We start from the raw sequence: 19,630 nt of genomic DNA, 5'->3' as shown, positions 1-19,630 counted from the left end.
GATGTGAATACATCAAACTTGTTTTTCTTTACGAGGCATTAGACCTCCACTTCAAGTGGGGTTTTCCCTCTTCTCCCTCCATTTTACACAGGGTTTTGGGGAAGGAAGGAGCTGTCGAGGAGGAGGATAAGTACCACAATGCATTTTTTCGGGCTTGACATGTCCTTACACTGTCAGAAAAAATGGGTACAGTAGGGGTCCGTTTTTGTTCTCTGAGGTACAGTGTTACCTCGCTGGGTCATATTTGTTCCTTAGAATGCACATCTAAAAGGGCAAAGGGTGCAGTCTGGGTACCTTTGAGTGTACGGACCCAGTGACAAGCCACTGTACTCCTATTGGTACAATGTTTGCACACTTTCTGATTTCATTTAGAGCTATACATCCGCGGTAAAAAAAAGTAATTTCACTGCAGAGAAAGCCAGAATTTTAAGCTTGGAACTTCTCCAGCAATTCAATTTAACTCTTGTTTTCTCAGTATAATGAACAGAAGAAAAAAAAATCTTTAGAAGATTGCATTCTGGACTATCAACCTGTCCAGCTGCTTGGGCCTTATTTGTCAGGCTAAGATTCCACAGAAGATGGGATAGAATTTCTGTATTTTTTATTATTATTTTTTTTTTGCTGGGGGTTTTTTTTAAAGACATTTTTTCCCCTGCATGATGTTTGGATATGTGATAGGATCTTTGTATGCACGTTGCCTTGAGAGCTTGTCGGTAGATGGTAGATGTTACTGATGAATAATTCAGTATGAATGGTACCTTGTAGTGTCCGGTGGGAGCTTTCATCTATGTGCACGTCGGGCCTTGTTTTTCTGAATGGGAGATGGAAACTGTTGAGGTTTAGTTTACTTTGGCAGGTGGGACCACATGGGGGTTCGCCATCCTGAGTGACCTCATGTTAACCGTAGAGGAGGAAGTCTGCAGTGTCACGCCATGTTTCCTGTGTGTGTGTGTGTGGTTGTGTGTGTGTGTGTGGTTGTATACGTGTACATGCAGATGTGCGTCTGCTGTTCTGCTGTGTCTGTTGCACACACACACACACCCTTTATTTTGCTCATCTCGCATCTCCTTAAATCGGCCTCTCGGGTGTGCAGACGTGTCACTGCACCACCAAGCCAAGTTTCAGCCATGAAAACACAGTAACAACAAAATAAATTAAGACCTCAGTCGATTCATTCGGAAGGCATGTTCCCTGCCCAAGCCACTCTGCAGACGACGAGCCGCTCTGTGTTCTAAACGTACTCCTGGAACATGCCGGAAACGGGTACGAAAAAGGGCACAAAAAGCCTTGACAATTCGATATAGCGCACGCAGGAATGAAAGCACAGGATGGAGTGTAGCACAGTGGGTAAGGAACTGGGCTTGTAACCGAAAGGTCGCAGGTTCGATTCCCGGGTAGGACACTGCCGTTGTACCCTTGAGCAAGGTACTTAACCTGCATTGCTTCAGTATGTATCCAGCTGTATAAATGGATACAATGTAAAAAATGCCATGTAAAAGTTGTGTAAGTCGCTCTGGATAAGAGCGTCTGCTAAATGCCTGTAATGTAATGTAATGAAAGCCTTCAAGGCCAGCCAAGAGAGGGTGCCATCTGACTACTGCTGCTGCTGCTGCTGCTGCTGCTGCTGCTGGTGCTTTTCCTCGCTGCCACAGAATGCTGAATCGCTTCCAGAGCTTCTAATGGATTCTGGGTTCAAAGAAGAATATTCTGCTGGCAGCCGTGAAGTTATTTAGTTCCGAGCGCCCTCCGTTGCCCCCTTGGTTTAACTGGGATGACACCTGCTACTTTATTGGAAACATGTGCTTTGTCTGGTTTAGACTGAGACTGAGGGCTACACAGTGGTTTAGATTTAGACTGAGGACTACACTGTGGTTTACACTGAGACTGAGGACTACACAGAGGTTTAGATTTAGACTGAGGACTACACAGAGGTTTAGATTTAGACTGAGGGCTACACTGTGGTTTAGATTTAGACTGAGGGCTACACAGAGGTTTAGATTTAGACTGAGGGCTACACTGTGGTTTAGATTTAGACTGAGGGCTACACAGAGGTTTAGGTTTAGACTGAGGGCTACACTGTGGTTTAGATTTAGACTGAGGGCTACACAGAGGTTTAGGTTTAGACTGAGGGCTACACTGTGGTTTAGATTTAGACTGAGGACTACACATAGGTTTAGATTTAGACTGAGGGCTACACTGTGGTTTAGATTTAGACTGAGGGCTCAATAGATCTACCCCCCGGCTTAAGAATTGTGCTAATTTGCAAATCCAGGTGACTGAAACAAAATACTGGGGAGGAATTTTACTTTGTGAACCTGGATTTTCCACCTGTGCCTCAGTGCCACCTGTCCAATGTTCTACAAACCAGCCCACTGGCAGCAAGACCAATCACCAACTGCCCTAGGGATGCACAGTAATATCTGGGTAATCAGTACTGGCCAATCATAGCTCAGAAAAAACATGTCAGTATCAGCCTATAAAGTAAGATGGCCAATAGGACTTGCCAATATGATGAGGTAACATACATGCACTGCAGAGGTGCACCACTGGTCTGTGTAAATTAATACCCAATCATAGTCATCCAAACATTTTTTTAAACTTTTTATTTATCATTTTTACCAGCCGAACCTACAAGAAAAGTTGTACAGAGACTGAGGAGCTCTCCAGGCCGCTTAAAAGTAAGCAAATTTTAATATTTTATTACAGAAATAACATTGGTACATTTTTCCTTCATAAGCTGAGGTCTGGAAGCATGCACTTCTTCCATGAATGAGGGGGATGGTTGCAGTTTTCATTTTGTGCTATAAAATGTGAAGCAGGGAGGTTATCGGCCATCCGCCAAAATGGCGGAATATCAGTTATTGATATTGGCCGCAGATTTTCCATAGTGTGCGCCCCCGCCCCCACTCCTAACAGCTGACCCTTGTGTTTGCTGCTTTGCTTCAAGCTGTGTGATATCAAGCTGCTGATTTCTTTTTTTTCCCCCCCGCTGGTTTGGAGAAACACTGGCAGGTCAGCAGCTGTGCTGACAGCAGGCCGCTAGCGATCCACTAGCGAGCCGCTAACTGGGCCCGTCAGGCCACACAACAGCAAGACGCTAGCGAGCCGCTAACTGGGCCCGTCAGGCCACACAACAGCAGGCCGCTAGCGAGCCGCTAACTGGGCCCGTCAGGCCACACAACAGCAGCCCACTAGCGAGCCACTAGCGAGCCGCTAACTGGGCCCGTCAGGCCACACAACAGCAAGACGCTAGCGAGCCGCTAACTGGGCCCGTCAGGCCACACAACAGCAGGCCGCTAGCGAGCCGCTAACTGGGCCCGTCAGGCCACACAACAGCAGCCCACTAGCGAGCCACTAGCGAGCCGCTAACTGGGCCCGTCAGGCCACACAACAGCAGCCCGCTAGCGAGGCGCTAACTGGGCCCGTCAGGCCACACAACAGCAGGCCACTAGCGAGCCGCTAACTGGGCCCATCAGGCCACACAACAGCAGGACGCTAGCGAGCCGCTAACTGGGCCCATCAGGCCACACAACAGCAGGCCGGTAGCGAGCCGCTAACTGGGCCCGTCAGGCCACACAGCAGCAGGCTGCTATCGAGCCGCTAACTGGGCCCGTCAGGCCACACAACAGCAGCCCGCTAGCGAGCCGCTAACTGGGCCCAACAGGCCACACAACAGCAGGACGCTAACGAGCCGCTAACTGGGCCCGTCAGGCCACACAACGGCAGCCCGCTAGCGATCCGGTAGCGAGCCGCTAACTGGGCCCAACAGGCCACACAACAGCAGGACGCTAACGAGCCGCTAACTGGGCCCGTCAGGCCACACAACAGCAGCCCGCTAGCGAGCCGCTAACTGGGCCCGTCAGGCCACACAACTGCAGGCCACTAGCGATCCGCTAACAAGCCGCTAATGGGGCCCATCAGGCCACACAACAGCAGGCTGCTAGCGAGCCGCTAACTGGGCCCGTCAGGCCACACAACAGCAGCCCGCTAGCGAGCCGCTAACTGGGCCCAACAGGCCACACAACTGCAGGCCACTAGCGAGCCGCTAACTGGGCCCATCAGGCCACACAACAGCAGGACGCTAGCGAGCCGCTAACTGGGCCCATCAGGCCACACAACAGCAGGCCGGTAGCGAGCCGCTAACTGGGCCCGTCAGGCCACACAGCAGCAGGCTGCTATCGAGCCGCTAACTGGGCCCGTCAGGCCACACAACAGCAGCCCGCTAGCGAGCCGCTAACTGGGCCCAACAGGCCACACAACAGCAGGACGCTAACGAGCCGCTAACTGGGCCCGTCAGGCCACACAACGGCAGCCCGCTAGCGATCCGGTAGCGAGCCGCTAACTGGGCCCAACAGGCCACACAACAGCAGGACGCTAACGAGCCGCTAACTGGGCCCGTCAGGCCACACAACAGCAGCCCGCTAGCGAGCCGCTAACTGGGCCCGTCAGGCCACACAACTGCAGGCCACTAGCGATCCGCTAACAAGCCGCTAATGGGGCCCATCAGGCCACACAACAGCAGGCTGCTAGCGAGCCGCTAACTGGGCCCGTCAGGCCACACAACAGCAGCCCGCTAGCGAGCCGCTAACTGGGCCCAACAGGCCACACAACTCTGTACGGTCCCGAGGCCCGAGCTGGAAGCCATGGGAGGAAACGAGTCCTAAACAAGCACAAAATGGAGGATTTTCCTTAAGAAATAAAAAAAGGGACCTCCTCAAAATTGCATCGCCCACAACAATTTTGAGCATTTTTTTTTCTTGTATCCCCTAAAGCTGAAACAAAGGCTTAACTCCTAAGCCCCTGCAGGTCATGTCTGCATTGAATTATGATTCTAAACATTGCCAGCAAACAAAACAATAACCACACACAAAAAAACAATCTCATGCCCAGGGGTTGGGTTTTTCTTTTTGGGTGGGGGTGGGGGGAGCAGTGGTCTGGATATACCACAAGAGTTTGGGTTTGGATGGTAAAAATTCTCCAAACAGTTTCATGACTTTTTGTCACTGAACACCCCCACCCCCGCCCAACCGCACCCCGTCTTCCCAATTACCCGTCCCATTGCGATTACACATAACTGCAAGTTCTGAGGAATCCAGAGAAGCAATGCCATGTGGGCACATTGACTACCACTACCCTTCTCAGTTTCTGTTATTGGAGCAGCTGATAGAGTTCAGTAACACAGTTTCTGGTGGTGGTTCTACTGTCTGTTATATTAATCGCACTGCTTGCCTAGCTGTCAGCTGGCACTGGCACTGGCACTGGCACTGGCACTGGCACTGGCTGCTGGCACTGCCACCGGCTCCGGACCTCTTCAGACCCCGGGGTGTTGGCATTACCTGCTGTTTATGACACACCGCCATTTTTTCCCCGTCCTCCGTGTCAGTCTGTCACACTCTTTAAACGTTCGACTTTCATTTTCTAAATGCGTAAATAAACGTATCGATGCCTTGAATGAGGCTGTTCAGATGCATCTGTTGACAGATCTCATGTACCCATGGATTTCTTGGCTTTTCCCAACGCCCCAAGGACACATCGTACTATGTGTCTGAAAGTGGCCGTTACTTAAAATAAAACCAAACATTATGCAAAAAAAAAAAAAGAATTCATAGCAAAATAAAGCTAATACAACTCAACACTGGCCAGGACGAAAGTGGCCAATGAGTGAAGAGTTTCCACATCCCGGGCTGGATTTCTTGATTGCCAAGTATGACTCGCTGTGGCATACATTTTGATACAAGTCCCACGCTGTATGTACTGAGCCCCCCCCCCCCCCCCCCATCCATGACACAGCAGTTAAGAACAAACATCATAAGCATGCCATAGCCAGCACCAAGATCATTGACCCTTTAAGGTGTGAGATCACAAATATGTGATCAGAATGTCCTAATGCCAATGTAACGATACCTACTGGTAACTGGAATGCAACAGGGTTCTAGAACACCGACTCAGAAGGTTGAAAAAAGAATTCCAAAATCCCAGCTCTTCGAAGGTTTTAAAGACAATAACGATAAAGAAGATCAAAGACTAGAAAAGAATGAACAGGAAAATGCTGCATGCGAAGCATTGTCGTTTGTTTGGACGGGGGCCTTGGTTGCAGTTGTTTAAGTGAAGGAAAAATAGGCCGTGACTTCACGTTTTAATGTATTCGCTGCAAAGTCACATGGGCCAGAATCAAACCTAAATAATCTGCAGATGGCCAGGGGACCGAGCCCAGCTGTGTCCAGCAGCATTCAGTTTGAGTTTTCTGCAGGAACAGATGTAATGGGCCCAGGCACAGATCTGTAGCGCTCATAGACTGGCCTCAGCAGGACTTTTCTGGGCAGCCTCTGACAGCAGATCCAGGCAGAGCCAGGTCTGTACCCATTCAAAAACTGACAGCTTCTCTGTGATTCAGCTTTTTACAGTCACCTTATCGGTAATGCCTCTGTTCTCAGATGGGTGTGCGATCAAGGATGGAACTCAGCTCTCTAATTTGGAGTTGAAGACAAAGGCCGTGAAACAAAGCCTACCGAAACAATCATCCACCTTTTGAACTCCTTCCAAAATGGAAGTTCTACATATGGAAATAAAAAAGTTCCAAATAATGCATGGAACAAATGAATATTTCCTTCTTTCTTTATTTTCAATTTAAACACTAAAATTGGTTTATATGAGTCCACAAGCGATGGAAAGTACACAGCAAGAGTGAAATACGCATCAGAGCTGATGTACTGCTAATCATTTTGCTGTGAATACCGTATGCAAATGCTGAAAACGTTACGTTTGAACATCAAATGGGTGGTTTCATACAGGCATTGCTGTGAGCTGTATACTTAACGTTCACTTTCTTCGCAGTCCCAGCTTGTCAAATGTAGGTTATGAACTTATGAACCATCCTATCTGCAGCATGACCGTTGTACAATTAACCCTTTAACGCGTAAGATCACAAACGTGTGGTTGGAATATTCGTAACTGAACATTCTAATGCTGATGTAACAATCACTACTGGTGACTGAAATCCATGGAGTTCTTGGAACACTGACTTGGGGGGAAAAAGAAAAACATTACAAAAAACCTACTCTTCAACGGGTTAAGATTTTGGTGGTGGACGTGTGTCTCTGGACCGAGCCTAGCGTCTCTGCTCTGCTGCGGCTGCCAAACAGTTTCCCAGGGTTTACAAAACAGCGCTGATAAGCCCGCCTGAGAAATGTCCACTGTGTGGGACGCCCCCCCCCCCCCATGCAAGGCTGCACCCCGCATGAAACCACAGACACGTTCCATTACTCCTCTTCCAACCCTTCCATCCCTCCTTCCTCTCCCTCCCTCCCTCCCTCCTCTCCTTCAGCGCGCGAGATGGTTAGCACCTGACTTTGAGGGTGAGGGAATCTGCTTCGCGACGCCTCGGGTTTGGCGAGCGGCGTGGGCGTTCGACGTTACCCAGAACCCCCTGACGACGTCTCCGGCAGTTCCAGTGACGGAGGCAAGAACATCAAATGACATAAACGTTACCGTCGGCGCAGGGCGGGGGACTGGGCCAACGCCACCGGCCTGCTTCTGTACCAGTGCTGTGCTCTGTGCGTTCAAGTATTCTGTGCCCTGTGTTCAGTATACTTTGCCCGGTGTTCAAGTTTTCACCCTGTACCTGTGCATTGTGTCCCTGTGTTCAGTGCTCTGTACCCTGTGCTCTGTGTTCTGTGTCCTGTGCACTTTAACCTGTGCTCTGTGTCCCTGTGTTCCAGTACTGTGTGTCCTGTGCTCTGTACCCTGTGCTCTGTGTCCTGTGCTCTAACCTGTATCCCTGTGTACAGTGCTCTGTGTCCTCTGCACTTTAATCTGTGCTCTGTGTCCCTGTGTTCAGTACTCTGTGTCCTGTGCTCTGTGTCCTGTACCCTGTGTCATGGTGGAACCTGGGTCTTCCCAGTGTTTAGTTGCCCTGTGAAGGGGGGGGGGGGGAATCGACCAAAATCCAGAAATATAACTGATAGCAAACACCACGTTAACTTGAACGCAGAGCCGTTTCGGGGCTAAGCTAGTTCCTTGACCCTGCATACGCGCCTCTCCTTCTCTGCTATTTCTGGAAGGGTCAGCGTTGGACTGGACGGGAGTCAGAGGGGGGCAAGCTGGGCCGTGAGTTGTGCTTCTGCTGGGAGGGAAACTTGTCGCGTCGCGGGAGAAATTACTCCTCTCTGTTTGCGGATCCCCAGCAGCTCCTCTGCCAGTCCGGGCCTCGCCGTAGCGCCGTGTTACCCGGGCCGGGGGGGGGGGGGGGGGGGGGTGGAGTCCCGAATCCAGGAAGCCGTGATTAACGGTGACGTTTTAACGCCCTCCGTGGTAATTGGCCGAATCTCGCGGACCTGGCCCCCTCCGCCTGCCCCGGAGCGAGCTCGCGGAATGCCTGCAGGCTGACACGCCATCGGTGTAGTTTTTTTAGTCACAAGTGGAAAGATTTAGTGAGCGCAATATTTTTAGGAAAAATTCGACTTTTAAAACTGTGCTCTTTAACGATGTTCGTCCGACCCTGCACCCCAGCCAGACCTCACAGGTTCTGCTACCTACTTTTCACTCCTCACCTCCTCTCCCCCACTCCACCCACTACCACCCATCTCCTACCCGGAAGTGTGTGGAGGAAAGGAGGGGAGGAGACGAGTTTGACACTGGTTCGCCAATACAGCTCTGTGCACTTTGCTCATCTCCTCCAACATCGGGACCCTGGAGGGAGGGAGGGAGGGAGGGAGGGAGGGAGGGAGGGAGGGAGGGGCGCTCGGATTGGTTTCCGGGTCACGGAGGAGGAGACGAGGTTGGTAGTGGGGGAAAGGGGGATACATTTTTCGAGAATTGGGATGCACTCTGGGTGTCCAGCCCCTCCCCCCTGTGTACCTGGCCCCCTCCCCCTTTGTGCCTGCACTTCCAGGTCACGTCTCCCATCTGTTCTGCCCCCTGGTGGTGGAATGCACTTCCAACCGCCGTCAGAATAACTGCACGTGTTCCAGCGCAGAGGAGACCCATGTCACCTTCACCCTGCACCACGGCTCCCCTGAGCCTCTTCAGCTGTCCTCTTTCTACCTTTTAGGCTTTCCTTTTGGGGTAATGCTGCAGGCACAGCTGTGTAAAGGTAGGCCAGGTGGTATGTACTCTTGTTTACAATACTAATTCTTGATTTGTTCGGTTAACTTTCCACCTACTGATAATAAACAGGTCTCTGCACTTAGTGCTGCTGAGACCAACGCTGGTGATCTGCCCTTTTATAAGGTGCTCTGGATAGGAGAATCCGCTAAATCTCTGGATAAGAGGATCTTCTAAAGCATTGCAATGTAATGTAATGGTCCTATATTTCAGTGGTAACCAGCCCTGTTCCTGGAGATCTACCATCCTGTAGGATTTCATTTCAACCCTAATTGGCCATACCCGATTCTACTAATTAGCAGCACAACAAGATCTCTAGCTGTTGAATGAGGTGTGCTTTGTTAGGGTTGGAATAACACCCTACAGGTCTGTAGATCTCTAGAAAGATGGGTGGTTATCTCTGCTCTATTTCCTCTGTGCCTTCAGTCAAAATTTGACTTAAACTTTGCGTTGCAGCCTGTCTTGAAAAACTGGGCGTCGATACCCAAGTTCCCTCAGCATGTAAACAACAGAGGAGTGTGATGCTCTTGCGCATTCCCGATTTTCTCCAGCTGTCCTCCACCCAGATACCCCGACAGCAAGGAACTCTGGGACTCATTTGCTCCGACTCCGTATCGAAGTGAGACCGGATCTTCCCGGTCAGATCCGGCCTGGAGTCGCTTGCTAACTGGTTAAACAGTGGGGCTTGGGCCACGCACCGAAGGAAGTCTGCAAGAGGTGAGTGCACATTGCCGCTCCATCTGCAGCAAAGCCACACAAGGATTCGGTGGCGATTGGCAGCAGAGAACCTCCCCAGCCCCCCCCCCCCCACCATCCCAAGACACAAAAAATGCCAAAGGGCAACCCCACACAGAAATGTCAGACGGCCCCCTTTTTCTCCCGCCTCCCCAAAAGCCCCCGCGCGCACTCGCTCTGTCTTTCATTTCCATGTCTTGTCCGACCACAACGACATCGCTGACAAAAAAAAAAAAACGAGGAAGGAATGCGCTGCGAAAAAAAAGGGCGGCCTCGCTGACAGCATGATGAATGCGACAAGCGACCGTCCTTTATCCCCGGCGGAGAAAACACACGCACTGCCGGTCCGCCCAAAGCGCCGCGCGCATTGCCCTCCAAGGGGAACGATTCACCCCCGCCGGTTCTCGGCGGAACATGACATCAGTGTCGGGACTTGTGTCTTTTCTTTCACCAGCATGCGCGCGCCATTGTCTCGCGGACAAACGCGGTGACAAGAGGGAGAGAGCGAACAGAGACCTCCGTGTTTATCGGATGAAAGAAAGCAACGTCGCCAAGACAGTTTTGCTTGTTTCGTGGACACAAAAAAAACCGAGTCTCAAAAGCGAAACAAACTGGGTTTAGTAAGAGCATCGGGGGTAAAATGAGAAGACAAGGCCATGACACAGAGTGTTATGTTGTCAGTGTGTGTTCTGTGGGATGCTTCTGACTCACAGCTTCCAGTTTTTTTTTTCTCGTCATGTGTGGGGTCCCTTCCAGAAGTCTTAAGATTAATTGGTCTAGTTTCGGGAGTCTTAAACTCTCCAAGCCTGCAAACCCCACTTGATGAGTGATTGCATTTCCTACGATCCAATCCCTAGTAAAATTATATTCTAACACTTGTTATACGGAATAATGAAACTATAATAATAATAATAATAATAATAATAACAACAGTAGCATGTAGGCTGGACCAGTCAGTAGTTTGATTTGCGTAGTTATAAGAATATATGCAGAAGGAGCATAGCATGTGTTGTTCGTTTATTAATTTATTTATTTATTCACTTGTTTGTCATGACCCACCACCGGGTGTCTCTCTTGGTGTTAATGGTATCTCTACAGTAAACTGTCCAGTGTTAGTTCAACTCTGCACCAGAGTGGGGCCAAATAATATGTGTTTGAGTTGAATTAACACTGGACATTTTACTGTGTAAATTTGTCATTTTGTGCTCTTTTATTTCCCGCAGTGACGGTCCAGGATGCAGTCTTGTCTTTGACCCAGTGTCTGCAAGATTCAGATCCAAACTCTGGGGTCCAGCTCCCAAAATGAGGGTCTAGGACCCCTGCAGGTCAGCAAGGGCCTCCCATGAGAATTAAAAAAAAATGTAAAAAATATGTTCCTCATTGTAAGATAAGTTTCATAGTTTACATCATTTTGGAATTGTATTAACAATAAAGCGCATCCACGAGTCAGTATATCCATAACAAAAGTTCAATAATTGTTTGAAACTATTCGCCGTTAATAGCTACCGTTTGGAACCTATTATAGCCAATGAAGAGGGTCAACGCTTCAACATTTTATAAGATGACGGTGCTGGTCATTTTAGAGGAACTTGAGTTTAATAGTTTGAAAACTATCCTCCTGCTCTGTAGGATAGTGCACTTATATAAAATGGGATGGTTGGATTATATTGCAACTTTCGTCTCCTCAGAAATATTTCTCTATATAACATTCTTTGAAATGTGGTCACAGCTAGTAAGGACAGACATTTCTGAACGTTTCCATCGTTCCGCGTGCATGCGTCGAACCTCCCGTGCCACCCAAATGGACAAACCCCGCGAGTGAAAAAGCTTTCAAAAACACACCGGTAAGTGTCAGGTACGCTAAAACCTGTCATGAACGTCAGTCAAATATTACATGGTTTCTGGTGCTGCAAAGAAAATACCTACATGGCCACGTCACGTTTCCCATCACTCAATTAAATTGTAATCTGCTACGAATTTTCCTATGAAAGGAGAGCTTGGATTTATTTGATGTAGTTTAAATGCGAAACCCCAAAATGTCTTAAAACAGCTTTCTGGGTGAACTCGGGGGCACCAGAGACACAATATTTATTCTTCCTCTTGGAAAGCCTCAACGGCGCAGTTACTGCCATAAATAGCAACTGCCACTGAATTAAGCATGCAATACGCACGAAGGAAAGACTGAAGCCTGGTTTTCTCGTTATTTTATGGGCCTATTCTGATTAAATTTCAACGCTTAATAACTCAAAAAATTTTACAATATGAGAAATGGAATCCGCTTGTTTTTGCTGTACATTGAAAGAAAGCGAGTGCAGAATTGTGATCATTTTAACTCTGAAAAATAAAAAATGTTCAGGGGCTCCTTCACTTATTGTTAGAGCATAAATTGCAATGGGAAAGAGTTCCCCATTGATGATTTTCTTATCGTTCAGCAAAATAAACATATTTTTCATATTACAGTAACTATAACAACACTAATAGTAGGCTTGTAGCAGTGCTATTAATACTAAGTTGTCTTCATCCTAATAATACTCATAGAAACAAGTCATTTAACATCATTAAAACCATTGTAACAAGTTTTGGTGTTTGTTTCTGTTTTCATGCAACCGTATAAGATACAGCGTTTTCCACATGGCTGACCTTGATCAATAATAATAATATATTTAGAGCAGTGCTTAAATATTGCTGACGTTATTTTAATCTACACTGGTAAAAAGCTGGCATTCTACCTCCCTTTATTTAGTAGTCGCCGCCGATTCGCAGTCGGTTAAGTGGTTGAAAGCACTACACACGTGTGATTGAATCGCCTCCATTATCATCCGTTAGGTTGCTTAAAGTAATGTTAATTTTTCACCGAATGCAATACTCTTGTTGATGACTATGTGCTTTGGAATGAATGTTGCGCGGCAATTTTTTTTGAAATACCTTATTCATACATCTTTATGTTGTCAATCACATCACAATGTTCGATTTCAATCATACATTGCTTTTTTAATTTAAAAAATCGGACTCTTTGTGACTGTATTTCAAATTCATATTCATAATTTAATCGTCTGATGTTATATGATGATATATGGCCGGGATTAACAGGTTTAATTCAAGTTATTAAATACAATAAATCTGCTTATAGTGTTCACACCGCACGTGTTTTGTATTGGGAAACAGACAGCGGGCATTAGTAATCCCGTTGTCTTTTTATATTTACAAACATATGCATTTAATAGAGGAATGCACCTGTTTTGTTTGTGCATAACCTAAGCCTATTTAAAGCCTAGTATAGCCAGTTCTGACCAATTAAATGACTTACATTCTTCAAACGCGGCTTGTTTATTCTTGGTGATGGTTCTTTTTTTAAAGCATATTTTTAAGCATTAATTATATCTGCTATAAACTGAGAGATGTTGGACCTAAGTCTACCAGCAAATGTTTTATTCATATTTATTTCATATTTTGGTCATCTTAAATAAGCCCTCCATCTGCGGACGAGATATTTGTTTCCGTATTATATTTCTTACATGGGCACATCAGTTCACCACATAAACATTTCGCGTTGTTCAACGGCAATTGCGTATGTCTCGAACATTTTGCGAAGCCCATTTTGAAGACGCACCAAAGGCACGGGCTCCGCACCAACTGCCAGTTTAAAACAAATGTTATTTTACAAAATTGTCAGAATGGAACAACTATCTCTATAGTGGTGTGTACAGAGCAGAGACTACTCATTGACAGCAATTGAGGTTATGAAGTTATTTTAATTGATTATTGTTTCTTTATTTTCATTTGTCGGTTAATTTGGCTATAGGCACTGTGAACATTTGTGAGTGACCATGAACATTTATTCAAATGAACGTTTCATGTGGAGCGTTATTACCCCCGAAGAAGTTTTGGAATTCTCTACGAAATGTTATGAAACTACCACACAGGCACATAACCACATAATGAAGGGAAATTTCTGCGTCCAACACTGAAGCAATTATACATTTAGATCATATTACTTGGAGCAAACCTGACCTCCGTCGTGCGCGGGATGTATTTGCGACGCTAGAGCTGGAAAAACCTCCTCTCTCGCGCGTGGTGTGTTTGTTTTTGTTAGAGTGGCTTGTGAGTATTTGCCAATAACTACAGCAAAGAAAATTGAAATCAGAACTGCGGTTCATACAAATAAAAGTGAACGCACTTACCGACACATTCGTTCGCTTCTCTGGCGGTTGCGCGTTGCCAAGGTCGGTCGTAATGAAACGGTTTACATCTGTCGCACTCCGGTCCGGCGGTGTTGTGCTTGCACTCGCAGACCACATTTCCGTCTCGGTCCTTCACGCACCGCGAAGCGTGGCCGTTGCACTTGCACCGGCCGCCGACCTGCAGGTCCGACACGGCGTAGTAATACGAGTCCCGGGCCAACTCCGAGTCGTCCTCGTTCTCGTCCCCGAAGGTGTGCAGTCGGCTGAAGGCCACCTTGATGTCTGTGGCCGTCACCCAGTCTTGAAGCACGGGTGAGTTGTCGAAGTCGTGCGCTGACGGTCTACCATCCAACGTGCTGAACGCGATAAGGCCCCCAGAGAGAGGATGCATGTCCGTGTGGGAATCGGTGCAGATGGCTTCTTGCTCGTTCTGCTTTGTGATCGTAGCTTTGTTTTGTTTGTTGTACATCTTTTTGCAGTGCGTTGAATAGAACTGAAAGGGCACCCATGACTTGCCGTAGTCCATCGACTTGTAGATGGCCATGGATTCCGGTCGCGGCGAGCAGAACTGAAGGCTCACGTAGGTGACTTCGAATTTTTTTCCTAAAGACAACGTCAAAGTGACGTTCTGCGGGTACTGTATGTAATTTTCTGACTGCCAGCACGTGAGGTTATGGGGGTTGTTTAGATCTGTCAGATACGCCGGCGGGTGCGACTTCTTCGGGTCTCCGGCGTCGCAGATGTGGCAGTTCCTGTTTCTCTCTTCTCCGCTCTCGGTCACGACGCAGTACCGCGCGGCCGGTTTCCCACAGGTGCTCGTCACGCGCACTTCCTTGCCGAACGCGGAGTTCACGAAATCGGGAATGCATCTTCTCGGGTTACCGGTCTCGTCATAGCACGGGTCGGGCGGAGAGGTCTGCGCCGCGAACATGCTCATCCCGTAACCACCAAATGCTCCGTGTGCCATTGAGCAGGCAGCCACCAACGTGAGCCAAGCCTCAAAAATCGTCAACATTGTAATCCTTGCTCTCCGGTGTCTCCTGCGCTGAAATATACAACCGTGAAAGGGGGACATGCTTTACATATTTTATATTTAAAAAAAAAAAAAAAACAATCTCAGTGAAGTGCATCGCATTGAATTAACAAAACAGAAGACAAGAGGACCTTAAGAAGCAACACCTGTAATTATGCTTATGTCTGAAATAATAGAGTTATCCACAATCAAACACGTGTCGATAGAGTTTTAACAATGACATACACATACAGACACTGAAATTATGCAATTATATCTGATAACAATATACCGATGCTTGTCATTATCCTTAACGTGGTTTGCAAAAGTTACACAAACCCTTGATCTTTAACACGTTATCGCCATGCGTAAAGTATGCGAATTGAAACTTCTTACGAGGTAAAGAAATCTCCAGGACACTGTACCTCGGAATAACAGCTCAGCTTGGCAGTGAGAGTACACTTTTTAAAATTATGCTGAAGCCTATAACGCTCACTCCTTCTGTTTTGCGCGAATAACGCAAGCTCGTTTTTTCGTAGTTCTTTCTTTCTTTTTAATTCTCTTGTTTCTTGGAACCTAGAGGCAAAAATTCTACAGAAGACCCGAAGTTTCTCTGTCCCGGTCTCAAACTCAGTGCCCCCCTTGTCTCTTTCTCCCTCTCTTTCTATGTGTCTAGGACTCTCACTATCTGTATTGACGAGCCAGCGGAGCCTCGACGGTGCCTGAGGTCACCTAGCGGGGTAACGTTCAGCGCGCGAAAGGAGCGAACAGCGACACCCACTGGTAGGTAACCAATGTGCAAGATGGGAGCGCGAAGCTGACGTGAGATTCCGCAAGGGACAGCGGATCTGTAATGGACCTTCTTTAACCGAATTTCTCCACGGTGAGGCCGGCTTTACATCAAGTTGATGTGTGACTTTAGTGACTTTATTCTTCCTAACAACCCTAAACACAATGCAACGATTTGTATTTTCATCCAGGAAGGTTATATTAAAAGCACACGATTTGTGTCAAAGCAGGACTTTTAATTGAACACGCGAGTGTATCATCTTAAGTGCTTACAATTAATTGCAATTATGTACGTATTATGTACGTATACAATATGCTTATCAACCATTTGATGCGTTTCATTATTATGGCTTTCCATGCGTTTTGTATGCACTGTGTGACATCTTTCAATTACGTCATGCATTGTCCAAGACTTTGCAGTCGGCTACCACACTAAGCCTCTAGCATATTTGCTAATATTAATTTTATTCGTTAAGATGCAGTGTACGCCTGTGCATGAACACCAAAATGCATTGGGATCATGTATTTTAATTTTGCATTCCATCAATAATACATTCAATAAGTCTGACCACATTGCTGAGTTATTTATTTATTTATAAAACTTTCCTAGGAAAACCACTATGAGAAACGGCTATTTAATATAGAGGAAATTATTGTATATATGTATGTAGGCCTATAAATGTCAGTGATGTACAACTGAACAGTTGCGTAATATGGGTTGTGGCATATTTTATGTGTGATGCTGCGTTTCTTTTTTAAATAGTAGGCTACTGCTAAATATACTTTAGCCACCCATGAATGTGATATGTTCTGTCAATTCCAATTTGCTGTTAATTTTCAGCCACTTAAATCGCAAATCGATGAGTTAGGCCATGTTCTACACACTTTAAATTCTTAAAATTTGAGGTAGCAAGCGTCCTTCCATGTTGTCTTTAAAGTTTTCATGGTGTCTACACATTTATATGTCTACGAATGCGTTCATTATAGTTCTTATATGTTCGACAAGACATGTCATCTTTGTTATTCAGTCTCCGTTCACTTAATATGAACAAATTACGTTTTGATTGTGAAAATAAATCCGGGTTGGAGGGTTATGTCGCTGTTTTAATGAGCGCGCGCTCGAGTCTCTTTTTAAATGGCGACTGTCCTCTCATTGCTGTCCTGTCGTAGACCATTCCTCCAGAAAGGCGAACTGGGCCTCACTTCATTAAGTGGGCCTGCTCCAACACTAGAACTATGGGCTTAATTTGTCGACCATGCCTCGCAACCCGATTTTTAAAAGCACTAAAAAAACAGCCATATAACTTGATGTTTATAACTATGTTCGTTAGACAACTTTTTTGTGTTTTGCGACGGAGGAGCCCCCCTGTTAAGGGCCCTGCAGTGTATTTGTGGGCACACCAAGCGACAGGTTGAGCCTTTTTAAATCCTTCTTTTCACCAAATCCGTCACACTCGAGGCCCCGAGAAGCGAGGCTCTATGCAAATACTCCCCCCGCTGAATGTCGCTGGAAAACAGGCGAAGTGAAAGGTCCGCCATAAATTGAATTAGATCTTGATTAATCTGTTCCAGGCCCTAGTCTCTCAGCGGGGCGTCTCTGGCACTGCGAGCCGCTCTCTGCGTCGGGCATTGGGCAGCCGGGGTGTCGACTGCCCGCGCTCTGCCCGCTCTCCCCAACCAATGTTCCCTCATTGACAGCGTCGTAATGAGGGAATTGTTAACCGTTAACCGTGAAATATCCCACCCCTCCCCTCCCCCCCAAATCCTTTTCCAATTGATTTTCACAATCCATTTAATTAGAAGAGTGAAAGGTCAGCGGTAACGATACCAATTACGCGCACCAGTTCGAATGAAAGAGCAAACCCCAGCGCGCGCGCAACGGGACAGGTTCAGATTAAGGGGTTTTTTACTAAAGTCTCGTTTTATGAAGACCAATTAAAGCCAAGGAGAATGATGTCCGTTGCGTAAAACATGTTCCAAAATTAGAGAAGTAATCCTAACCCCCCAGGTTAACAAAAAACTAAATATACCAGAACACTCTTTGTGCCATTGTAAAAAGATATATCTTGGGCCCCCTGGTGGTTGCATGATGTCATACATGGTAATGTTCAGGACTGCGATGAGGAAAATGCCCACCCCATCCAGAGCAAATAAATAAATTTACGACTGTGGGTGTGATCTGCAAACAATTAAGCGTAATGTTGTCTATATATTGTTTATTGTTATAAAGTATAATGAGAAACGGGGTCGTTTCAAGTACATGCGAGCCTCTGACGTTTCAGGTTTTTATTTACCCCTACCTAATTAAATGCATATTAGCGAAGAATGTCGACGTGAAGACAGTTGAAATGGTAAAATGTATTGCAGCCACCAGACTGTAATGTAGATTATAGGCTATTGACACTTTAAATGTTTTCTTTTGTTAATGCATATACCGGTTTATTCGTTTGTTCTGTTGAACAAAAACGAAAGATTAAAATACCATTGTAAAGTCATTGTTGACGACTTAGTAACCTCAAGCCCCGTATTAGAACCCACTGATCCGGATAGTCAGTTCAGTTTCATGTTTTCAGTTGGTCTACATACATTGCGAGAGCCAATTACAGAGTTTGTGACATTTTTGTAAAATATATATATATTTTTTTTTTTAATAAAATTTTTTGAAAATTAAGAAGTTATCAATATGTGAAAGCATTGTGTTGCGTCTTGTTGCTGTACAAACGATGTATAACACCTGAAAGTAGGCTACTTTTCAAACTGGTAAATATAAAAGTAACACAAACCAGTAGGTCTACAATAAGAGATTTAAAAGTTCTATAACGCCGGATAGGCTAAAAAAAAATAGGCCTATCTGTATAAATCTAAGATCTAGACTGATTGCCATGCAGCCAATTGAATCACGTAGCTGATGTTTGCGGGAGAATAAAATATTGTAAGAGTGTGAACTCTAAAACGACGTAGCTTTTCTAAGTTGGCCTATTAAGGCAAATTGTGTACGAACGATATATTCCTTTCTGTGTTTCTTATACCGATTTTAATTGAGTTATTTTCTTTCGTTGGTTTGAATCGATATGAAGTTGCAGAAATGTTCTGTAGTCAGTGACTGGACTGGGCCATTGATGTCAAGCGGAATGGGAAATCCGCCTTTTTATTCATTTTATAGTCATCAGTTTATAATTTCGCAAGATGGTCAGTTATTTTGGAATAGCGGCTAAAATGGCATTGTCTTGCTATCGGTAATCTTTTCGTTTCTTTCCAGTTAGAAAAAGAGATGAACGCAGGTGCGGTGCAGGTCGTGGGGGCTCCTCTGAACCAAGGCAATTAGACCGTCACTTAGGGGATTAGGGAGAGGGAACCAACAAAGATGGTGATATCCGGAATTAAATCTTCTTCTTGCGTACAGACCTACCTTTAGCAATCAGTGAGTATGCATAGGTGAATAGTACAGTTCCTCACATTAAAATGCTAAATTTCCCCCCAAAAAATTGAACAATAAAAAACGAAATATATGCGAATTTTTAACTCTCAGCTACATTATTTGTTTGGGGATTGAAATGATGTAGAGACTAAATGTTTTTAAAAATTTTAAATTTAATCTCGACGGCATTGTTAACGGGGAACTTAACATTATCACAAGAATAATTAAAGTGCTAACAGTAAAAGTGGAAATGGCCTGACTGCAATAGATTATTATTATTATTATTCTTATTATTATTATTATTATTATTATTATTCCCTTTAAAAACTTAAATATCAGCTATATTTAGAAAACGCACTCAAATCTGCTGGCTTGTTTTTAGTTATGTCCTGG

The 19,630-nt window shown here is 45.9% G+C and overlaps 1 protein-coding gene and 1 long non-coding RNA gene across 6 annotated transcripts in view; one reads left to right on the top strand and one right to left on the bottom strand.

The window, feature by feature from the left end:
• LOC118217362 (netrin-1-like) overlaps window positions 1-15,711 on the bottom strand; it is a 46,008-nt gene extending 30,297 nt beyond the window's left edge. For 2 of the 5 annotated variants that reach the window (XM_035399300.1, XM_035399306.1), the window contains exons 1-2: window positions 15,427-15,711; window positions 14,019-15,063 (exon numbers count right to left, since the gene is read on the bottom strand). In XM_035399300.1, the coding sequence (XP_035255191.1) occupies window positions 14,019-15,033 (1,015 nt within the window). In that variant the 5' untranslated portion in view covers window positions 15,034-15,063; window positions 15,427-15,711. The remainder of the gene's footprint in view (window positions 1-14,018; window positions 15,064-15,426) is intronic. The other 3 variants (XM_035399304.1, XM_035399303.1, XM_035399305.1) reach the window with 3 other exon arrangements.
• On the top strand, window positions 9,434-15,889 carry LOC118217363. Its single transcript, XR_004763165.1, has 4 exons — window positions 9,434-9,819; window positions 11,061-11,162; window positions 14,498-14,598; window positions 15,707-15,889. It is a non-coding gene; the product is annotated as an uncharacterized LOC118217363 (long non-coding RNA).
• Window positions 15,890-19,630: the final 3,741 nt, after the last annotated feature.

This window comes from Anguilla anguilla, chromosome 17, assembly GCF_013347855.1.
Source record: "Anguilla anguilla isolate fAngAng1 chromosome 17, fAngAng1.pri, whole genome shotgun sequence".
In the NCBI taxonomy this organism is placed as follows: Eukaryota; Metazoa; Chordata; class Actinopteri; order Anguilliformes; family Anguillidae; genus Anguilla; species Anguilla anguilla.
The sequence above is the reverse complement of the archived record's forward strand: the minus strand, read 5'-3'. Positions and strand labels throughout refer to the sequence as shown.